Below are 23397 nucleotides of genomic sequence, written 5' to 3' on the forward strand. Positions count from 1 at the left end.
AAATACTTTTCCACAATCATTACTGCACCGTTCGCTGAAGCGAAAATCTCACGCAAGCGCTCTCCAGTAACCTTTAAGTCATGAAGCTGCCAAATCATACCAAGTAAGACGTAAAAATACACAGCCTATATAAAGTAGAAATAATGTATGTACAGTGTAGTATCACTTATCGTAATCGGGAAGACAGCTTGCTGAGCACACTGATGATGGTGTGTTAGACTGAGTCGTCGCAGGTTGGGGTGGTGCAGTGGCCCCCATCCTCCAGCCCGCTGACCGAAGCATGCAGGGGTCCAGCGGTAGCCGGGAGGCACACAGTACATCTTTAAGAAAAAAGCCAAAATAAACATGCTAATTAATTAGGTGCCGCCCGACACGTAAATGTCGGCCCAGATCAGAGGCAATTTTGTGCTGTGTGTCTCCTGGCTACCGTTGCATTCTCTGCGAATCGGTATCTGTCCGCGACCTGGGTGTTGGGGTGGTGGGACACTGGGGTGTCATCTTGTCATCTATTTCCATTAGAGCAGGCCTCTCATCTTCTCCTATGACTGCCTGCCTCGATGTCGAAGGTCGAGGTTCATCATCTGCTGTGGCTGATGTGGAAGGTTTGCTTGACTGCTGAGCCTCGCGCATTTTTCCATCATACAGTTCTTTGTAAGGACTCAAACCATCTTGCAAATATCCCCTAAACCGACGTACCCTTTCAAAATTAAAGTCGTACTTTATCATTGCAGCGAAAATCTCACGCAGGGGCTTCACGTTCATTTCGCTACTGCATTCGGTTTCGATTGTTATCCTTTTCCCTTCCAATTGCATCAGTTCTTCAACTATCAGTTCTTGGTCATGGGATGCCAAAACCTCTTCAACATCATCTTCATCAGCTTCCACAAGTCAAACTCACTTCACCCTTGCTTTGTTCACCACGATCAAAACGCTTAATTATGTCTAGTTTTACGCTAAGTGTAACACCCTTACAAGCTCTTTCAGGCTTTTCCAATACCTCAGAACTCATCTTGCAAACGGCTGCTCACAGGCACGTGTTAAAGTAACGCCGTTCCGAATCCGGGGGAGAGTGGCTGCTCGGGGCACACGCTGCCTTTTATCGTGCGCTGATTTTTTTCGTAACTGTGAAAACACCTTCTGAAAGCGAAAACAGGGTACTAATGTAGGTCTTTCGTAACAGTGAGGTTTCGTAAAGCGAACGTTCGAAAAGCGGGGGGACACCTGTAGTTAAAGATCTAACTGCTTATAGAACATAGATCAGTACAGCACAGGAATAAAGCTATTGATCCACAGTCTCAGTGCTGAACATATTGCAAATTTAAATTTAATCTCTTTTATTTGTAAATGATCCATAGCTCCTCCACTTCCTGCATACCCGTATGTTCAAAAGGTATTAAACACACCAGTGAATCTGTTTGCACTATTTCAGACACCTAAAAAAAAGTTACCTGGACTTCTCCTTAAACTTCCTCTCTTCTCACCAACCCTGCCTGCCACCCCCCCTGCCCCATCTTTGTAATTGACAATTCCATCCTGGGAAGGAAAGAAACCTATTTATGCCTCTCAGAACTTTATAACCTTCTGTCAGATTTCTCCTCAGAGGACACAACCCAAGTTTGTCCATCCTCTCCTTACAGCTCATGCAGTAACCTAACAACCTCTTTAAAAGTTTTGGCTGAGACCTGAAGGTTACTCTTTTACAATCTCTTCCATGCAACATCTACCCATCTTAATGTCCTGTGCTAAGAACTACTCTGTTATCAGTTCACAGGCAGCATCCTGGTAAACCTCTTCTGTATCCTTTCCAAAGCCTTCACATCCTTCTGCAATGGGGTAACCAGATTATAACACGTCCAAAATAGGATCAGGACTTTCAAAGCACTATCCAAGAAAATACCTTCACTGTTTTCAAACTCCTGTACTATCTGTCATAAAGCCCATCCAGAACTGTGTAAAAAAAAAAGTGATACAAGAGGTAACGTCAAAACTGCCCAACACATCACCAACACTGGCCTGTCCGCCATCAAGGGACAAGTATACAGAAAGGTGCTGGAAAAAGGCCAGTAATATGAAGGATTCCATCGACCCTGCTCATGGACTTTGTCCTACTCCCATCAGAGAAGCTACATAGCATCCACACCAGGACCACCAGACTCAAAAACAGTTATTTGCCCCAAATAACACCTCCATTCACTAACCTATCACCATTACTATATCATTTCCCACCAGTCACCTCCAGTACCTAGCATCATTTTATGTATACATGTCCTTGATGGACAGTAGGGTACTGCTGATGATGGATAATGCAGTTTTGATTTCACCTCTTGTATCAATGTTTGTTACATGTGCCTGTGACCTTTGAATGGTAATGTACGCCCTTGACATAGTGCATACAATCTACATAATGTATTTATATTTATTGTCGTTTTGTTTATTTCTGCGTTCTTTATCTTACTGTGCTTTTTTTGTGCTGCATCAGATCCAGAGTAACAATTAGTTCATTCTTCTTTACAAATGTGTGCTGGAAATGACATTATATAATCTTCAGTCTTGTATAATGTCTTTCAAAGTGCGATAGGTATAAATGATAAATTCAAAGATTTTCTTGGATGCAGGTGTCAGTAGCTAAGTCAGCAGTCACCACCCATTCCCATAATGAGGCACTGAACTGAGATGTTTGCGCAGTTATTTTCCAGGGAAAATAGGAGTGAACCTGATTACTGACTTGTGGACCCACTAAACCAGACAGATGATGCTTCCATCCTTGAAAGACATTTAAAACTAAATAACTCTTCAAGGAATCCATGAACACAAGAGACTCTGTTGATGCTGGAAGTGCAGAGTGACACACACAACATGCCGGAAGAACATGAACTGTGGTCGTAACTCTGGGTGAGCACATGTGGTCAAAGAGTTGGAGAGCAGTGAGGTCACAGAGGGAGGGCAGAGAGAAAGGGTCTCACTGAACTCCTGTAGGACTACTACAGTTGAAATCCATAGTCACAGACATGGGTATTTAGTAAGCATTAACTTTTAAAAAACTACCAATACCCAAATCCATATCAGCGGACCCTGGACATCAGACTCAGGTTACATAGAAACATAGAAAATAGGTGCAGGAGTAGGCCATTCAGCCCTTCGAGCCTGCATCGCCATTCAGTACGATCATGGCTGATCATCCAACTCAGAACCCTGTACCTGCCTTCTCTCCATGCCCACTGATCCCTTTAGCCACAAGGGCCATATCTAACTCCCTCTTAAGTATAGCCAATGAACTGGCCTCAACTGTTTCCTGTGGCAGAGAATTCCACAGATTCACCACTCTCTGTGTGAAGAAGTTTTTCCTCATCTCGGTCCTAAAAAGCTTCCCCTTTATCCTCAAACTGTGACCCCTTGTTCTGGACTTCCCCAACATCGGGAACAATCTTCCTGCATCTAGCCTGTCCAATCCCCTTGGAATTTTATATGTTTCAATCAGATCACCCCTCAATCTTCTAAATTCCAAAGAGTATAAGCCTAGTCGAGCCAGTCTTTCATCATATGAAAGTCCTACCATCCCAGGAATCAATTTGGTGAACCTTCTTTGTACTCCCTCTATAGCAAGAATGTCTTTCCTCAGATTAGGGGAGCAAAACTGCGCACAATACTCCAGGTGTGGTCTCACCAAGGCCTTGTACAACTGCAGTAGTACTTCCCTGCTCCTGTACTCGAATCCTCTTGCTATGAATGCCAGCATACCATTCGCCTTTTTCACCGCCTGCTGTACCTGCATGCCCACTTTCAATGACTGGTGTATAATGACACCCAGGTCTCGTTGCACCTCCCCTTTTCCTAATCGGCCACCATTCAGATAATAATCTGTTTTCCTATTTTTGCCACCAAAGTGGATAACCTCACATTTATCCACAGTAAATTGCATCTGCCATGAATTTGCCCACTCACCTAACCTATCCAAGTCACGCTGCATCCTCTTAGCATCCTCCTCACAGCTAACACTGCCACCCAGGTTCGTGTCATCCGCAAACTTGGAGATGCTGCATTTAATTCCCTCATCCAAGTCATTAATATATATTGTAAACAACTGGGGTCCCAGCTCTGAGCCTTGCGGTACCCCACTAGTCACTGCCTGCCATTCTGAAAAGGTCCCGTTTATTCCCACTCTTTGCTTCCTGTCTGCCAACCAATTCTCTATCCACATCAATACCATTCCCCAATACCTCGTACTTTAAGTTTGCACACTAATCTCCTGTGTGGGACCTTGTCAAAAGCCTTCTGAAAATCTAAATATACCACATCCACTGGTTCTCCCCTATCCACTCTACTAGTTACATCCTCAAAAAATTCTATGAAATTTGTCAGACATGATTTTCCTTTCACAAATCCATGCTGACTTTGTCCGATGATTTCACCGCTTTCCAAATGTGCTGTTATCACATTTTTCATAACTGACTCTAGCATTTTCCCCACCACCAATGTCAGGCTTACCGGTCTATAATTCCCTGGTTTCTCTCTCCCTGCTTTTTTAATAAGCGGGGTTACATTAGCCACCCTCCAATCCTCAGGAACTAATCCAGAATCTAAAGAGTTTTGAAAAATTATCACTAATGCATCCACTATTTCTTGGGCTACTTCCTTAAGCACTCTGGGATGCAGACCATCTGGCCCTGGGGATTTATCTGCCTTTAATCCCTTCAATTTACCTAACACCACTTCCCTACTAACATGTATTTCCCTCAGTTCCTCCATCTCACTAGACCCTCGGTCCCCTATTTCCAGAAGATTATTTATGTCCTCCTTAGTGAAGACAGAACCAAAGTAATTATTCAATTGGTCTGCCATGTCCTTGCTCCCCATGATCAATTCACCTGTTTCTGACTGTAAGGGGCCTACATTTGTCTTAACCAATCTTTTTTTTTCACATATCCATAAAAGCTTTCACAGTCAGTTTTTATGTTCCCTGCCAGCTTTCTCTCATAAAAACAGACTGTAACAGTTACAGATCCCTTTAAGAAAATATACATGGCATGGTGCCCTGGTTACAGGTACGATTGAAACACAAAGGTCTTAGACTCCTACTGCTGACTATCCTGCTGACGAACGTAGTCTCTGGAAAATAAAAATTGAAGACAACAGAGCAAGACTGCAGTACCAGAGGGACATCAGGGACTGCTTCATGCAGACTCTAATTTCTAATGCAGGGTTGTAGCTCAGTGGCTTCACTATTTGCAGTAAAGAAAGGATGGCCAAGTCTTAAAAGTAGAGGTGGTGAAGTATGCTTTATGACTAACTCATCTTGGTGCACAGATATGGTGGCTTTGTCTCCATCTTCTTCACTCAACTTGAAACGTCTAGTGGTCAAATGTCATCCATTTTATCTGCTGAGGGACTTTTCTGCCATCATCTGGTAATGCTGTACATTCCATTTCTTGTGAATGCTGCTTATCTGATGCTATGTGCCTGCAATGCTGCTGTAACTAAGCTTTTCACAGCATCTGGACATACATGTATTTGTGCATTAGAAACTGGACTTTAACTGAACTTTGACTTAAACTTATTGCAACATTTAGTCCCAGGAAAATTCAAAACTTATTAGCAAAACCACTGGGCAGCAGCATCATTCTGGTATGGCTATAAGACACAACACGTAGTAATAGGCCAAATCAAATTCTCATTGCTACAGTCGGACATTCCCACCTGCTTTAAAAGGGCGACAATCATACCAGTACACAAGAGCAAGGTGAGCTGCCTCAATGACTATCACCCAGTAGTATTCACATCTACTGTGATGAAGTTGACCATGGCCAGAATCAACTCCTACCTGAGCAAGGACCTGGACTCACTGCAATTTGCCTATCACCACAATAGGTCTACAGTGGATGCAATCTCACTGGCTCTCCACCGGGCCCTGGACCACTTGGACGATGTAATACCAACATCAGGCTGCTGTTATTTGATTACAGCTACCGTTCAACACAATTATACCCTCAGTCCTGATCAACAAGCTCCAAAACCTGAGCCACTGTGCCTCCCTCTGCAACTGGATCCCGGACTTCATCAGAAGACCCAGAGACAGTGCGGATCGGAAACAACATCTCCTCTTCACTGACAGCCAACACTGGCACACCTCAGGGATGTGTGCTTAGCCCACTGCTCTACTCTCTCTACATCCACAACTGTGTGACTAGGCACTGCTCAAATGTTATCTATAAATGTGCTGATGACACAACTATTACTGGCAGGTAGTGATGGAAAGGCAGACAGGGGTGAGATAGATCAGCTAGTTGAGTGGTATTGCAGCAGCCTTGCACTCAACATCAGCAATTCCAAGGAATTGATTACGGACTTCAGGAAGGGGAAGTCAAGGAAAAACGCACCAGTCAGCAGAGGGATCAGCAGTGGAAAGGGTGAGCAGTTTCAAGTTCCTGGGTGTCAACATCTCTAAAGATCTATCCTGGTCCCAACATATTGAAGCAATTATAAAGAAGGTACAACAGTGGCTATATCTCATTAGGCATTTGAGGTGAATTGGTATATAACTAAAGACTCATGCAAATTTCTGTAGGTGTACCATGAAGAGCACTCTAACTGGTTGCATAACTGTCTGGTACGGAAGAGCCACTGCACCGGATCAGAAAAAGCTGCAGCAAGTTGTGAACTCAGCCAGCTCAATCATGGCACTAGCCTACCCAACTTTCAATACAACTTCAATGGGGATGCTTCAAAAAGGTAGCATTCATCATTAAGGACCCCTCACCCAAGACATGCTCCCTTCTCTTTGCCACCATCAAGGAGGAGGTACAGAAACTTGAAGATACATACCCTGCATTTCAGGAGCATCTTATTTCCCTCTGCCATCAAATTTCTGAATGTATAATGAACCCATGAACACTGTATCACTGTTTTCCTTTGCTCTCTTTTTGCACTATATATACACTCAGATTAAGTACTCCTTATCCAAAATTCCAAAACCTGAAATCCTCCGAAATCCTCATTTACTTTGAGTGCTGACTCGACATCACAAATGGAAAATTCCACAAGGTGCTGAGAAGGCTCCCAGATAATGTGCAGGTCTCTGCATACCACAGGCAGTTCTAAGAAGTTCTGAACAGAGGTTAGTGAAAAATATAAAACACTGCATTGATGGTGCTTTGACAGAGTGGATCAGAAGCATCGATGGATCCCTTAACGGTATGCTGATCATGAAACAAGCAGAGACCTAACATGACAAACTAAAAATTGAAGGTATTTGTGAATATGCAGCATGCTGGCTGCAGAAATTTAAGAAAAGGCATGGCATTACATTTTTAAAAAATGTTAATGATAAAGCGTCTGCTGATCATGAAAAGAGCAGAGAAATTCATTGATAAGTTTGTGAAGATCGTCACTGATGAAAATCTAACACCAGAACAAGTTTACAATGCTGTTGGTTTTTATACTTTACATAAACCTAAAAAGAAAAATACAAATATAGTGTAATCTTTTAATCAAAACACAGCATCATAGGTGGAGATCGAAAGCCTGCCGTTGTTTGTTGTTGTTCAACAGCTGAGTCAGGTATTCGCCTTACTGCTTTTGTTACCCTGCACACATATTTTCATTATATTAATGGTATGTAAGAATTTTTGTGTGATGAACAAGTGCTATCAGTAACAAAATCTGCTTACTGGTAGCGCATAAATTCAGAGTTGGAAGTGGTGGCAATCTCAAGCTATCTCATTATCTATATACTACTAAAACTCTCATGCTCTGTTTGCGACCTCCAATTAGCGCAAACGGCGCATTACAGCGGCACTTTTTTGGCTAAATCGAATTAAAATGCGCTAACTTACACAATGCAGGCAAAGTTCAGGGTTATATATTCATATAAAATTGCTCATTCGCAAAAATCAACAGGCAACCTTTCAACCGACACCTGATCGGCCATCATGGAAATCCAGACGCAACAGCCCGACGCATGCGCAAGACCAGCCTCAGCAGCGACACCTACTGGAGCAAAAGGGCAGGGCAGCTCTATTTCGAGGGGTCCACATTCTGCTAATCACCATCAGCATGTGCAGGATTGGGACAGATCTAACTGCCACCCATCAATAAGAGATAATTAAATCTATTGTAATGACATACTTTGAGACACCCATAAAACCCATTGCTGCAGTTAAAGGACAGTGGTGACTATATCACATCCATTTAGGAGAGCGCCAACCACATCATCAAGAATAATCAGCATCCTTTGGTGTTAGTGCTTCGTATCTCCTATCCAGCATTAGGGTAAAAAAAAATGGTCAGCCTAATTATGCCACATGGAGAGGGAAGGGTGACATTATGATCAAGAGATGATGCCAAACGTCATCAAGTAGCGGCAAGGAAAGGGAGAGAACAAGAATTGGATGAGGCCAGGGTCGCACGACTCCAGGATCAAAGAGGACAAAAAAATGAGAGAAGAAGAGACAGAGGAGGAGAGGCATGCACATCTCCAGGATCAGAGATAAACAACAAACAGCAGAAGAGATGGAGACGGGGAATGAAAGGACTGCACGTCTCCAGAATGACAAGAGGCACAAGGGTGGCAGATAAACCAGAAATGATGCCATCAAAAGTGTCCTTCGTTAAATGAGGAGGAGCTATATTTGCTTTGCTACGCGTTGTTCTTCTTTAATAAACTGAGGTTTTCTACTTCAGTTTCCAAAGCAAAGCGATACCAATAGCATTCAGGAAAATTTAATGTTCATTCTGGTCACATCAGACTGCACCACCCTCCTCTCAAAGGGTGCCCCAATGGGTCACCCCGTTGTCTAGTATATTCCAGAATCAGAAATCGGAAACACTTTCAGTCCGAAGCATTTCGAATAAGGGGTACTCAACTTGTATCAGAATCAGGTTATTATCACTGGCATATGACGTGAAATTTGTTAACTCAGCAGCAGCAGTTCAATGCAATACATAATATAGAAGAAAAAATTAAAACAAATAGTAAGTAAATCAATTACAGTACACATATATTGAATAGATTAAAAAATGTGCAAAAATCAGAAATACTGTATATTAAAAAAAAGTGAGGTAGTGTCCAAGGATTCAATGTCCATTTAGGAATCGGATGGCAGAGGGGAAGAAGCTGTTCCTGAATCTCTGAGTGTGTGCCTTCAGGCTTCTGTACCACCTACCTAATGGTAACAGTGAGAAAAAGGCATGCCCTGGGTGCTGGAGGTCCTTAATAATGTACGCTGCCTTTCTGAGACACCACTCCCTGAAGATGTCCTGGGTACCTTGTAGGCTAGTACCCAAGATGGAGCTGACTAGATATAAAACCCTCTGCAGCTTCTTTCGATCCTGTGCAGTATCCCCTCCATACCAGACAGTGATGCAGACTGTCAGAATGCTTTCCACGGTACAACTATAGAAGTTTTTAAGTGTGTTTGTTGACATGCCAAATCTCTTCAAATTCCAAATGAAATATAGCCACTGTCTTGCTTTCTTTATGGCTACTTACATCCATATGTTGGGACCAAGTTAGATCCTCAGAGATCTTGACACCCAGGAACTTGAAACTGCTCACTCTCTCCACTTCTGATCCCTCTATGAGGATTGGTATGTGTTCCTTCGTCTTATCCTTCCTGAAGTCCACAATCAGCTCTTTCAGCTTACTGATGTTGAGTGCCAGGTTGTTGCTGCGACACCATTCCACTAGTTGGCATATCTCACTCCTTATGCCCTCTCTTCACCACCTGAGATTCTACCAACAATGGTTGTATCATCAGCAAATTTATAGATGGTACTTGAGCTGTGCCTAGCCACACAATCATGTATATATACAGAGTAGAGCAGTGGGCTAAGTACACACCCCTGAGGTGCGCCAGTGCTGATCGTCAGCAAGGAGGATATATGTTATCAGCAATCCGCATAGATTGTGGTCTTCCAGTTAGGAAGTTGAGGATCCAATTGCAGAGGGAGGTACAGAGGTCCAGGTTCTGGAGCTTCTCAATCAGGATTGTGGGAATGATGGTATTAAGTGTTGAGCTATAGTCGATGAACAGCATCCTGACGTAGGTGTTTGTGTTGTTCAGGTGGTCTAAAGCCATGTGAAGAGCCACTGAGATTGCATCTGCCGTTGACCTATTGTGGCGATAGGCAAATTGCAATGGATCCAGGTCCTTGCTGAGGCAGGAGATCAGTCTAGACATGACTAATCTCTCAAAGCATTTCATCACTGTTGATATAAGTGCTACTGGGCGACAGTCATTTAGGCAGCTCACATTACTCTTCTTAGGCACTGGTATAATTGTTGCCTGTATTATTGCAAAGGTACTGCTGACGTAAAACAACAAAGTTCATGAAAAATGCCAGCGATATTTAACCTGATTTTGAACTCCTTTCAAAGAGAAGATTTAAACTTTAAGGTAAATAAAATGTGGTAGACTCCACAGACCTCTTGGTTAATGGCATTGGTCCATGGGATAAAAAGGTTGGAAATGCCTGCGGTAGAGAGTCCTGACGAACGGTCTTGGCCCAAAGCATCGACTCTGACCTGCTGACTTCCTCCAGCTTTTTGTGCATGTTGCGCTTCAGGCAAATCTGTTTCCTCACACCTCCTGCCATTCTTTAACAACCCACAAGGTGGAGGCTACCCACTTCACAAAACAGAACATTTTGTTTGTGACTTATCACTTTTAAAGAAGAACAGGAAAATTAGTGTAGAAATCCTGTCAAAGACAGGCTTTTGAACATTAAAATTAAATTTAGTGCTACAATGATATAAATAATGATTCCACACCTATTTAATTTGGCTCGAAATGACTGCCAGTTTGTCACATTCATCAAGATTTCTTTTGCCATTCTAATAGCGACATTAATCAGCTTATCCCAATACCCAACCATAATCCACAGAGAAGTTCTTTGCTCTGGTGTTATTTATTTATTCTGCTTATTTAAATTTGACATTTATTTTAGCTCGGTATAGTAATGGTCTGGAAGTGATAAATTAAACTGCCGTGTTTTTGCTTAATTTGCCGCTGTTGAAAATGTCAAAAATAACTAATCCTAACACCCCCCCACCCCTAGGTCTCAGAGAACAAAAAATTACCAGGATCTAGGAAATCAGTTGTGTTAATCTGTAAGACAGTAAGTGTAGTGTGAAGTGAAATAAAAAAAAATGGGAATACAAACCTAGACAGTTTATAAAACTAACGAACTACTAACATTACAAAGCAGGTAAAGTCATTTCCCTCTAATGTTCACCATGATTTAGCAATTTTATGCAAAAGAAATAAAATTATATCTTTATCTGTATAACAGGCAGCAATATTATTTCTTTGACCTGATCCAATTCTACTACTTCTGCTCCCTTATCTTATGGTCTTACACCAAGTCCAGATACTCATCTAACCTCAGCAGACTTCTGGTTGTGCGATGTCAGTACACAGTGCATCAGTAACCACTGTCTTTCCGTGAACAGTTAAACATGGAAATCCAGACCCTGCTCCCACAAGCCATCCCCGCATGTCCAACCCCATCTCCATAGGATGCCCTGTTGGGCCACTGAATGAGTGAATGAAAAGTATTTGAACTCATCGAACCACTGAGAGCTTGTTTTATTATACAATACCCTCATAGGATGCAAGTGGACCTTCTTGAATCAACTGCAATTCAGTTTTAACAGAAGTCCCACATCATTATTACTCCACAATGACCTTTGGTTCCAAACGTATGCATGTTCGTATTATTCCTTTAAAATACACTCAGTGGGCACTTTATTAGATACCTCCTGTACCACTGAGTGCATGGTCATGGTCTTCTACTCCTATAGCCCATCCACTTCAAGGTTTGATGTGTTGTGCATTCAAGTATGCTCTTACAGCACTGTTGTAACACACACCGATCTACCACTCATTGGATTTCTTTTTTTGTTTTTCTCACCATTCTTTGTAAACTCTAGAGACTGTCATGCACGAAAATCCCAGGAGATCAGCCGTTTCTGAGATACTCAAACCACCCCACCCAGCACTAGCAATCACTCCATAATCAAAGTCACTTAGATCACATTTTTTCTTCATTCTGATGTTTGGCCTGAATGATAGCTGAACCTCTTGACCAAGTGTGAATGCTTTTATGCACTGAGTTCTGATTAGATATTTGCATTAACAAGCAGGCATACAGATATACCTAATAAAATGGTGACTGAGTATATGATTATAATGTTTCAATCAGCTCCTTTAACTGTTCCTATGCAACAAATTATTTTGCTTTACAAAGTAATTAAAAATTAGAACTTAACTTCCTTATTTGCTGTCCATGGTAATTCTTCTGTGTAACTGGCTATTCAAATTAGTTGATGAGACCAGTAGACGTACTACTTCTTCTCAACTGTAACTAAATGATCTGGCGCTTTTGTGATCTCCTGGGGGATTTAGTGAGCAACACTCTTGAGAGTGCTGGTACAGCCATCGCTGGGGGTGGACTCTGCGTCAAGGCCTGATAACAGATGACAAACCCATGGTCAGCTCCATTACTTGTGCCAATTAAGGTGTTGATCAAGATTAAAATCATTGAGGACCGAGTGGAAAACAAACAGGTGTTCAGCGATGTCCGCCTGCATTTGACCAGTCTCCATCGCTTCTCGCTACCACAGTCTAGCGGGAGGTACAGGAATCTTGGGTTCCATGCCGTCAGGTTCAGGAGCAGTCATTGTCCTGTAGTCATCAGGCTCCTGGATGGGCTTTACTCCCCTCAATGCTGAATGGACTCCACAGCTGTCGACTCACTTTTCTGGGACTCTGCGGTTCACATTCCTTGTGTTTTTGTTTACTTTTTCACTATTCATGTGAGTAGGTTAAAAGGTTGGCACAACATTTTGGTTCTCATTTGCAAATTAGATATATGGTCCATGTGAGTGTGTTTTACTGAATTCTATTGTGTTTCTTTGTTTTGTGAATCCTTGCAAGAAGATGAATCTCAGTTGTATATTGTAGATATTTTGACAATTAATTTGAAGATCATCACTCCATGGCCTTAGCTCTTCATTACCTTATTCAGCATCAAGAAAGGAAAAATGCACAGAAGCTGTGGATTAAAATACTTGACCAATTTATAAGTCATACACTGAAGAGTATCCACAATTTACAACAAGGCATTAGCAATATTATGCTGATTAAGGATCCATTATGAGCAACTGTCCAAATTTCACATTATCATCATCTTTAGAAACAAATTATAAATAGTCCTTGAGAGAAGGGCACTTGACAGGATGTTATTATACTCTGCAAAGATAGAAGGTCTCTTTCCATCATGAACATCTTGAAATGTACTTTCTAATGTGCATAATAGTAACCTAAGTGACACCGTTTGGTTGTTTCACTGCATGTTGTATCAAATAATTGATCAAAATAAATTGGTAAATACCATTGTCACATATACCGAGGTAAAGTGGAAAAACTTGTCTTTTACACCATTCTTCCAGATCGATTCATTACAACAGTTCATTGAGGTCATATAATAAAAGGGTGCACAATGAATTGTTGGAGCTACAGAGAATGCACAGTGCAAGTAGACAATAAGGTACAAGGTCATATAAAACGAGGTAGATTGTGCGGCAAAAATCCATCTTATTACACTAGGGAACCGTTCAATAGTATAACAATGGGATAGAAGCTGTCCTTGAGCCTGGTGGTACGTGCTTTCAGGCTTTTGTATCCTCTACCCAATGGGGTGGGGAGACTGGGTGGGATCTTTGATTGTTTTGATGTTTTACCACTGCAGCGACAAGTATAGAAGAGTCCTTGGAGAGGAGGCTGGCGAGGCTTTCTTGACATGGTTGGACCAGGACCAGTTAGTGGTGGGGTGTTCATTCCAAGAAAGTTGTAGCTCTTAACCCTCTCGAGCTCAGTACCGTTAATGTAAACAGAAGCAATTGCACCACCTGGCTCCCTGAAATCAATGACTAGCTCTTCCGTTTTGCTGACGAGGGAAAGGTTGTTGCCATGATACTGTCACTGGCCTGTCCGTCTCCAATTCAATATAATTACTTGCCCACTCTGGGAGTATCATTTGCAAACCTGCAGATGGAAATAGAGCAGAATCTGGCCATGCAGTCATGAGTGCACAGGGATTAGTGTCTCAGCCTTGAGGGACACCAGTATGGAGGATAATCGAGACACAGCTGTTGCTGCCTACCCTTACTGACTGTAGTCTGTTGGTCAGGAATTTGAGGATCCAGATGTAAAGAGGTGTTGAATCTCAGGTTTTGGAGTTTGTTGATAAGTTTGCTTGGAATTTTAGTATTGAAGGTGGAGCTGTGGTCAATAAACAATAGTTTGACGTAGGTGGCTTTTCTGCACAGATGATTAGCAGCTTTTCAACTACTTTCCACACCTCATACAGTTTAAGTTTATTTACATTTTTCACAGCATTCTAACATAAATTTCAAAAAGATATCATCACTTTCCTTTTAAGATCAGAGATAAAGGAGCAGAATTAGGCTATTTCCCATTGAATTGCTCTGTCATTCGATCATGGTCATTTATTTTCCTTCTCAACTCCATTCTCCTGCCTTCCCCCATAAACTTTTGATAGTTTTACTGTGTACTGTACCAGCAGTTATGGTCGAAATGACAATAAGAAGTGACTTAACTTGACATTAATTATCTATCAGCCTCTGCTTTAAATATACCCAATGACTGGGCCTCCATAGTCATCTAAGGCAATGAATTCCGCAGGTTCATTACCAGCTGTCTAAAGGTATTCCTCCTCATCTCTCTTTAGAAGAGACCTCCTTCTATTCTGAGGCTGTGCCCTCTGGTCTAGATTCTCCCACTATTGGAAACAACCTCTCCACAACCACTCCATCTAGGCCTTCCAATATTTTATCAGAATCAAGTTTAATATCACCAGAATATGTCATGAAATTTGTTAACTTTCTGGCAGCAGTACAATGTAATCAGTATAGAAAAAAAACTGAATTACAGTAAATTATATATACACACACATGCTAAATAGTTAAGTAGGTTTCATTAAGATCTCGACTCCCTCATTCTTCTGAACTCCAGCCTGGAGATGATAGAAAAAAAATGGACACCCATGTAAGGGGGAAGGGTTAGACTGAAGGGTTGGCACAACATTTTGGCCCAAAGGCCTGAACGGTGCTGTTGTGTTCCACGTTCTACATTCTTTACAGAGCTACATAAATCAGCACTGAAAATTGATTTAGTGAATCACAAAAGGGAATTTGATAAATATTTCAAAGGGAATACATTTATAATATAATGAGCAGAGTAGTAGGAATAAGTTTAAGGAGCCAACACAAGGACAATAGTGTGTTTCGTCTCGGTGTGTTACTCACCTGCGATATTTCAGCATCAAAGCCTCCACTGACTGTTCCATCACAGTCTTCACAGGAAAAGTGACGATTTGTATCAACAGTGCTGAAGACATAGAATACTGTAGATATAATTTGGTTGCTTTTGTTGTGGACACATAAAATACAACACTATGACTGCTGAGTATCTGAAATAAAAAGCAAACTGCTACGAGCACATCAAAACCGACAGTAATGTGGAGTAAAAAATAAAGTTAACACGTCAGATATATAGTCTTTCACTAGACATAGATGCTCTGATTAAATCTTTGGTCCCTCAACAACACCTCTTTGGGCAAGAAAACACAGCAGCATTTCCACTTCTGGAGATTGAAGGAAGAGAAGCTCTCATCACCCCCCCACCCCCCCCACCTAACAAATTCTTACAAGGCATCTGACCACGTCCCTACAAAGGATTGTGAGGGCTGCTGAAAAGATCACCAGGGTCTCTCTTCCACTCATCAAATATATTTATCAGGAACTCTGCAAACAAATGCCCCTAGCATTGTCAACGATAACCTCCCATCCGTCCAACAATATCTGCCCTACCCCCACCATCAGGCAGGAGGTACAGAGGCATTAGGACAAGAACTGTTAGGATGGGAAACAGTTTCTTCCCCCCAGGCTGTAAGACTACTGAACTCCCAGCCACCTCCCAAGATTCATCACATATGAAGCACCAGTAGTGTTATACAGTTTTGTAAACACAAAATACTCTGCAGATGCTGGGGTCAAAGCAACACGCACTACATGCTGGAGGAACTCAGCAGGTTGGGCAGCATCCGTGGAAACGAACAGTCAACGTTTCGAGCCGAGACCCTTCGTCCAGCGTGTTGTGCGTGTTATACAGTTTACTTTTTAATTTATATTATTTGTGGCAACGTTACTTTATGTTGTGCACCTTGTCTGTTGTTTGGCAGTGTACATCAACACAGCTGAATGACGATAAATTGAACTTGACTTATTCAAAAGCTAATCTTTTCTTTACTTATCCTGATCAGTTTTTTCTCACATAACCACCACAATCATCAACCATTTCTGCCTTCCACTTTTAGTCCATTTCTTTCAACTTCTACGTGCTCAGAAGTCATTTCTGAGGAAAGATGTTGCCCAAAGTATTAACTGCCTCTTACGTTATCTATGTAGAGTGGATTCTGGTTAATTGGGCCATCGGTTAATCAGGGCAGGCCCTTATTTGGGACAACTCTTGAGGAACAAAAACTAATCGAGAAAACTTCCAGGATTCCCTTCATTTGTTTGGGACCTCAACCATTTAATTGGTGCAGGACACGGTTGCGAAAACTTTTCTGGCTAACACCTCAGTTGCGTACACATGTGGGCAGTAGACACTTCACCTTGCTTAGAGAAATCAGTTGTTAAATAGCATTAGTTGCATGCATTTGTGATCAAAAAGCAGTGAGTTTTGTCACTGATAGTTGGCAAGAAATAAGCAGTATGGCAATTCAGAACTGTTTCCTTTACTGGGGTTTCAAGCATTTAGGCTTGGAGATGGCAGAAATGGCTGGGAGTGAAAAAGTAATGATTTCACTATTTCAACAAGTTAGGAATTGTCTGCAATATTATACGAAGGCAGTCCATTGTCTGCACTAGGTGTCAGCACTGATTTTGTTCATTTACAGTCAATCAAAATAAAATAGTACATGAATTCTTCTGTCAATAACTACTATGGGTTAATACACAGTTTTATAGTACTTTTAAGGCATTGGTAGTGTTCTAAATAGTTCTGTACTTCATTTCAATACTTAAATTGTTACTCAGTTAAATAGTAGTTTGTTTTTCTTTCTTTCAACAATTTCCATGAAACTTTGGCAAACTGGGGCAGCTGTTTAATTGAGTCAAAATGTACTGGTCCCGATGTGTCTCAATTAACTGGAATCCACTATATATGCCAAAATGCTATCTAGTCTTCAATATCTTCTAATCTACTAAATTAATTTTATTTGGTATATGTACATTGAAACATACAGCAAAATGGTAGTTTGTACTAACGACCACAGTCTAAAGTTTGTACTGGGGGCAGCCTACAAGCCCACATTTCTCTTGCCAACATAGCATGCCCACACCATTAAGGCTTTGGAATGTGGAAGAAACCCATGTGGCCACTTGAAGAACGATTGAACCCTGATCACCGATATGGTAAGGCATCGCACTAACCACTATGCCACCGTGACATCCCAAGGATTCTGTTCTCCATTGTAACTCTGTACTCTTTGTATCTCAAATGCATTGGAGTGAACTTAATAGTCAGTAAAATTGGTTGAAAGCAAATATGTGCATTTATTTAGAAAAGACTTTTAACAGCTGCCAAGACGCAATGTCAGATTCAACTTACCATCCTGAACTTTTCATGGCATCCATAAGTAGTTTTGCAAAAGGGCCTACAGAAAGGATTAAGTGTCAGAAATCTGCTCAAAGGAACACTGAACTCAAACTCAGAAACTCAAAATGAAAACTGATTTAGCATTCAGTCATTTCTGAAAAATTTGAACATTTGCAAACAGATACACTCAATTGTGTTTTGAAGGTCACTGCTTAACCTTAGAATGAGAGCTAAGCTAGTCAGAGCTGTAGTGAGAAAGCAATATTTCCAGACCGAGGTTGTAGAGAAAGACAACTCTTCACAACTATAACAGACATCCCACCCTGCAAAAACTCATTTCAGGGAGGTATTCCCCCCCCCCACCGGTCGACCTCCAAGGGCGTATGTAATACTTTGTTTAGTGATTTTGTCTACCTGTAAACCACGTTGGGTATATGCAGAAAATATGACATTAAAATATGTACTTATATTATGTTTATTCTATTACAACTTTAAGCAAGTCTACAGGGAGTTTAGCCTCATCACGTAGGACATCAATAGAGTAGCTCCTTAGCAGCCAGCCAGCTAGTTTAAATAACGTTAGCTATGCTGATGAACGAATGACACCTGTTAAACTCACCTCAACATGTCTTTTACATTTTAACCCACCACAAGCAATAGAAAAGTCACTGTTGCAAACAGTGCAGTGAGCAACACCGTCATTATTTTTGAGGTCGACTGTAAAGCCCGCCCACAGAGGAAACTGATAGGTCTACTTAGCAGGGGTCCCCAACCTTTTTTGCACCGCGGACCGGTCGACCGGGGGGGGGGGGGCGCGCAGGGGGTGTTAATCACAACCGGAATATAGGTGATAAGTCGTCAACTATAAGTCACTATAAGTGGCTAATACACTCAATTTCGTTTCTAAAAGGGTTTATCTAACGAATTTAATATTAAACACACAGCGCATATTTTCCTCGCATGAATATAGTGATAAGTCAATTATAAGGCAATAGCATCATAACATTTTAATTAACATTTGATTATTAAACACACAGCACCTATTTTCCCCGTATGAACATATAAAATCATTGCAACACACCAATATCGCTGAATCAGTGGGAGACCTGGGCTTGTTTTCCTGCAACAAGACGGTGCTATCGAGGGGTGATGGGAGACAGCGATACTCGAAGGCGGTTCCTTATGTTCAGTCTATTCCGCAATTTAGTTTTCGTGGCATTCATTGCAGAAAACCCCGCTTCGCAGAGATATGTTGGAAATGGAAGCAACGTTTTCAGTGCTTTCGTGGCTATCTCAGGATATTCAGCCTTGACTTTGAACCAGAATGCCGGCGAAGATGTTACGTCAAACGTACCTTTCAGCCCGTCGTCATTTGCAAGCTCGAGGAGTTGATCTTCCTGCGCTGACATGGATGACACATGCGTAATGACCTCGCGTGCGTTCAAGTTCAACAGTGCGTGACAGGGAATGAGGAAAGGTGCAGCTGACTCATATCGTTTCATGTCACCAAATGATATCAGTTGGGGATCACACTAAGCACGAAGAGAGACCAATCAGGATGCTCCCTCTCAAAAAAATTGATTTCGGGGATATTGTATATAATTTCCGGGCGTCAGGGAGCCACTATCTATATGCAGGAGAGTCCCAGAACTTCCAGGAGAGGTGGGATGTCTGCTATAATGGGTTCTAGCAAAATCAATTACATTTCAATGACAAGAGTGATAGATTTTACAGCTAATGCCACAATGATCTTTCTGTGAAGCTCAGTATCATACAGTTCCCATGTTTCAGCAGACAGTTGCCACCCCCCACCAAACCTCAAGAGAATGTAGCAAAGAGGAAATTAGCAACTGCCAGAAAAAGCTCCCTCCCAAAAAAACAGGCAATTTAATAATTCAGCACGCCACCCATTTCTTCTCCTCAGCTTCAAGGACACCTTGTCCTCCTAACAGTAGAGGTTCTCCTGGGAAGTAAAGCCATTGCTAAAACCATAGCTAAGGGGAGCTCAATCATACACGGAATAGGGAGAAAGCTAAAAGCACAGAAGTGAGTTTCAAAGTTATGGAAGCAGCCACTTCCTGCCCTTCTCTCCAGTTTATAGACACCTCCTTAGTGCTAGTGAAGAGATTATCAATGAGCAGCTGGAAAAAAAAATTCCTGGATAGGGAGGGTGAACAGCCAGAGCTGTCTTAAAGACAATGGTATAAAACATGATGAGATTCCAGAGTCAAATTTTAAGGAGTGATGAAATCACATGTAGTACCAGAGGAACCAACCCACTGGACCACCATTATACCACCATCAAGACTGTTGAACGTGCTATCCCATACCCACCCTTCAGAAAGTCTGATCACCTGGCTGTACTTCTACTCTGAGTATAGGCAGAGACTGATGCTGTAGCACCAGTAGTGAGGACCAAGAAGGTAGGGCCATGGGAGACACAAGAGCACCTACAGGACTGTTTTGAGTTGGTGGACTGGACTATATTCAGGGATTCATTTTTGAGTCTGAATGAGCATGCCACAGCTGGCACTGACTTCATTGAAACCCATCTGGATGACTGCATGCCCAGGAAAGCATACTGTACATAACCCAAATCAAAAATCGTGGATGAACCAGGAGGTTCATAGACTGATGAGGGTTAGATCTGTGGCATGCAAGTCTGGCGACCCAGGTCTGTATGAGAAAGCCAGGTACGAATTATGGAGGGCTATCTCACAGTCAACTCTGGCAGACTTTGCAGGCTATTACTTCCAATAAAGCAAAACCCAACTTCTAGGCGAGCTCAATGCCTTTTATGCTCGCTTTGAAAGGGAAAATAAAACTACAGCTACGAGGATCCCCGCAGCACCCAGTGGCCCAGTGATCTGTGTCTCGGAGGCCGACTTCATGCTGTCTTTCAAGAGGATGTACCCCCACAAGGTGACAGGCCCCATTGGGGTACCTGGTAGGCCTCCGGAAACCTGCGCCAACCAACTGGCACAGTTCAAAGACATTTTCAATCTCTCATTGCTGTGACTGGATATTCAAAAGGGTAGCAACTACACCAGTGCTCAAGAAGAGGAGGGTGAGCCACCTTAACAACTATCATCCAGTAGCACTCACATCTGCAGTGATGAAGTGCTTTGAGAGGTTGGTTATACCTACAATTAACTCCTGTCTCAGCAAGGACCTGGACCCAGTGCAATTTGCCAATCGCCACAATAGGTCTATGGTGAATGCAATCTCATTGGCTCTTCACACAGCCTTGGATCACCTGGACAATACAAATAACCACGGCAGGACGCTGTTTATTGATTACAGCTTAGCATTTAACACAATCTACAATTCTGATCAAAAAGCTCCAGAACTTGGGCCTCTATACCTTCCTCTGCAACTGGATCCTCAACTTCCTAAACAGAAGACCGCAATCTGTGCAAATCAGAAATAACATTTCCACCTCACTGACGATCAACACTGGCGGACCTGAGGGACGTGCGCTCTACACTCTCTACACCATGACAGTGAGAATAGGCACAGCTCAAATGCCAGCTATAAACTTGCTGATGATACAACTATTGTGGGCAGAATTTCAGATGGTGATGAGAGGGTGTACAGGAGCGAGACAGGTCAACTAGTTGAGTGATGTCGCAGCAACAACCTTGCACTCAACGTCAGTAAGACCAAAGAAGTGATTTGGACTTCAGAACGGGTAAGACAAAAGAATACACACCAGTTCTCAGAGGGATCAGAAGTTGAAAGAGTGGGTGTCAATATTTCTGAGGATCTATCCTGGGCCCAACATATTAATGCAGTTACAAAGAAGGCATGACAGCAGCTATATTTCATTAGGAGTTTAAGGAGATTTGTTATGTCACCAAAGACACTTGCAAAATTCTACAGATGTACCATGGAAAGCATTCGAACTGGCTGCATCACCATCTGGTATGGGGCAGGGTGGCTACTGCATAGATTTGAAAAAAGCTGCAGAGATGTGTAAACTTAGTCAACTCCATCATGGGCACTATCCTCCACACTATCCAGGACATCTTTGTAATGCCCTGGTAAAGATTTTACTGCTAACATTGTAGGGTATTTAATGTAATGGTTTTTCTGCAGAAGCAGTGTGTTCTGCTGGTAGTGTTTGGGTTACTGTTAAAGATAAGGAATGCTTAGGAATATTGTGTCATCCAATCAGGATGGTGCAACTGGGAAAAAGATCTAGACAATGCTGGGGGAGAGGTTTTGTGACTTACGCTGAGGTGGGTCGAGGTCTTTATTGATGGGAGTTGGAGAGAGAAGAAGCTTTAAAGAACTGGCTGTTGGATTTGATCCAGCGGGAATGCGCAATTCGATGGAGCCCAAGAGGGGGAATGCTACTGGTGATTGGTGAATATGAGTTAGCACCACGAGTACACAATGGCTTTTTGGAAGATTTGAGCTGCAACCTGTACACATTTGACTGTTTAATTAAGATGGGTCCTTTTGTTTGTTTCTTACTTTTCTGTAATAACTCTTTGGTTAAACTAACATTCATAAATATACTTTCTTTATAGTTGGATGCAGTGTACAGTCTGTTATTTCTTGCCGCCAGACGATTGCATGGGAGCAGCAAGTTACACAGTATTCACACAAATTGGAGTTTGGGTGGGTGAGACAGCCCAACCTCATGGTGGGACCCAGGTCATATCAACCCTAGACATACGGAGTCTGAGGAAAGGTGGTTTTCTCACCGCTGAGTCCGGTGGCTGTTAGCGAGAGGCTATCGCGCTGCATCTCCAGAGATGCCCAATAAAAAGGGGTTTCATCTTCAAGGAGTGATGCCTCGAAAAGGTAGCATCCTTTATTAAGGACACCCATCACTTTTTTTTCCTATTTTTGCATCACTTATTTTATACATTTACTGTAATTCATGTTTTTCTTTGTTATGTATTGCACTGTACTGCTGCTACAAAAACAACAAACTTCACAACATATGCCAGTGATATTAAACCTAATTCTGAATCCTGGACCTTCCCCCTGATGGTAGGAATGAGAAGTGGGCATAACTCAGATGGCGAGAGTCCTTCATGACAGATACTGCCTGACTGAGGCACTGCCTTGTGAAGATGTCCTTGCTGGTGGGCAAGACTGTGCCCCCGATGGAGCTGGCTGGGTCTATCACCCCATGCAGCCTCTTCTGATCCTGTGCATTGCAGCCTTCATGCCAGGCTGTGATGCAACCAGTCACACTGATTTCCACTGTACATCTGTAGAAGTTTGCTAGTCTTTGGTGATGGTGTGTGTTGGAGTGAAACCATCATCAAAAACTTTCAGCATCAGGCAGGGATCTACCCACTACCACCTTCAGGGAGAAGGCAGAGAAACCCAGGGACACGCAACATTTTAGGAACAACTTCCAATCTGCCATCAAATTTCTGAATGGTCCACGGACCCATGAATACTCCCTCACAATTCCTATCTTGCATATAAAAAATATGTAACTTATAGCAACATTTGATATCTTGCTCTGTACTATTGCCGCAAAAAAAATTCATGACATACTGTACAACAGTGACAATAAAACTGATTCTGATTCTAACATTCCAAATATCAAACTCCCAATGAAGGAGAACCATTGACATTCCAAATCTGAAACTCCCAACGACGAAGAGCCACTGACACGACAAATCTCAAACTCCCGAAAACGTAGAGCCACTGACATTCCAAATCTTAAACTCTCAATAACGTAGAGCCA

The 23397-nt window shown here is 42.2% G+C and overlaps 1 protein-coding gene across 2 annotated transcripts in view; it reads right to left on the minus strand.

Annotated features, from left to right (window-relative positions):
• The window catches only part of atp23 (ATP23 metallopeptidase and ATP synthase assembly factor homolog), a 39144-nt gene that overhangs the window by 12479 nt on the left and 3268 nt on the right, over window positions 1–23397 (minus strand). The window contains exons 2-3 of one of the 2 annotated variants that reach the window (XM_063058495.1): window positions 17694–17739; window positions 15326–15407 (exon numbers count right to left, since the gene is read on the minus strand). The exons of the other annotated variant lie outside the window; for it this stretch is intronic. Of the exons in view, the coding sequence (XP_062914565.1) occupies window positions 15326–15407; window positions 17694–17739 (128 nt within the window). The remainder of the gene's footprint in view (window positions 1–15325; window positions 15408–17693; window positions 17740–23397) is intronic. 2 annotated transcript variants of the gene reach the window in all.

Source organism: Mobula hypostoma, chromosome 9, assembly GCF_963921235.1.
Source record: "Mobula hypostoma chromosome 9, sMobHyp1.1, whole genome shotgun sequence".
NCBI classification, from domain to species: Eukaryota; Metazoa; Chordata; class Chondrichthyes; order Myliobatiformes; family Myliobatidae; genus Mobula; species Mobula hypostoma.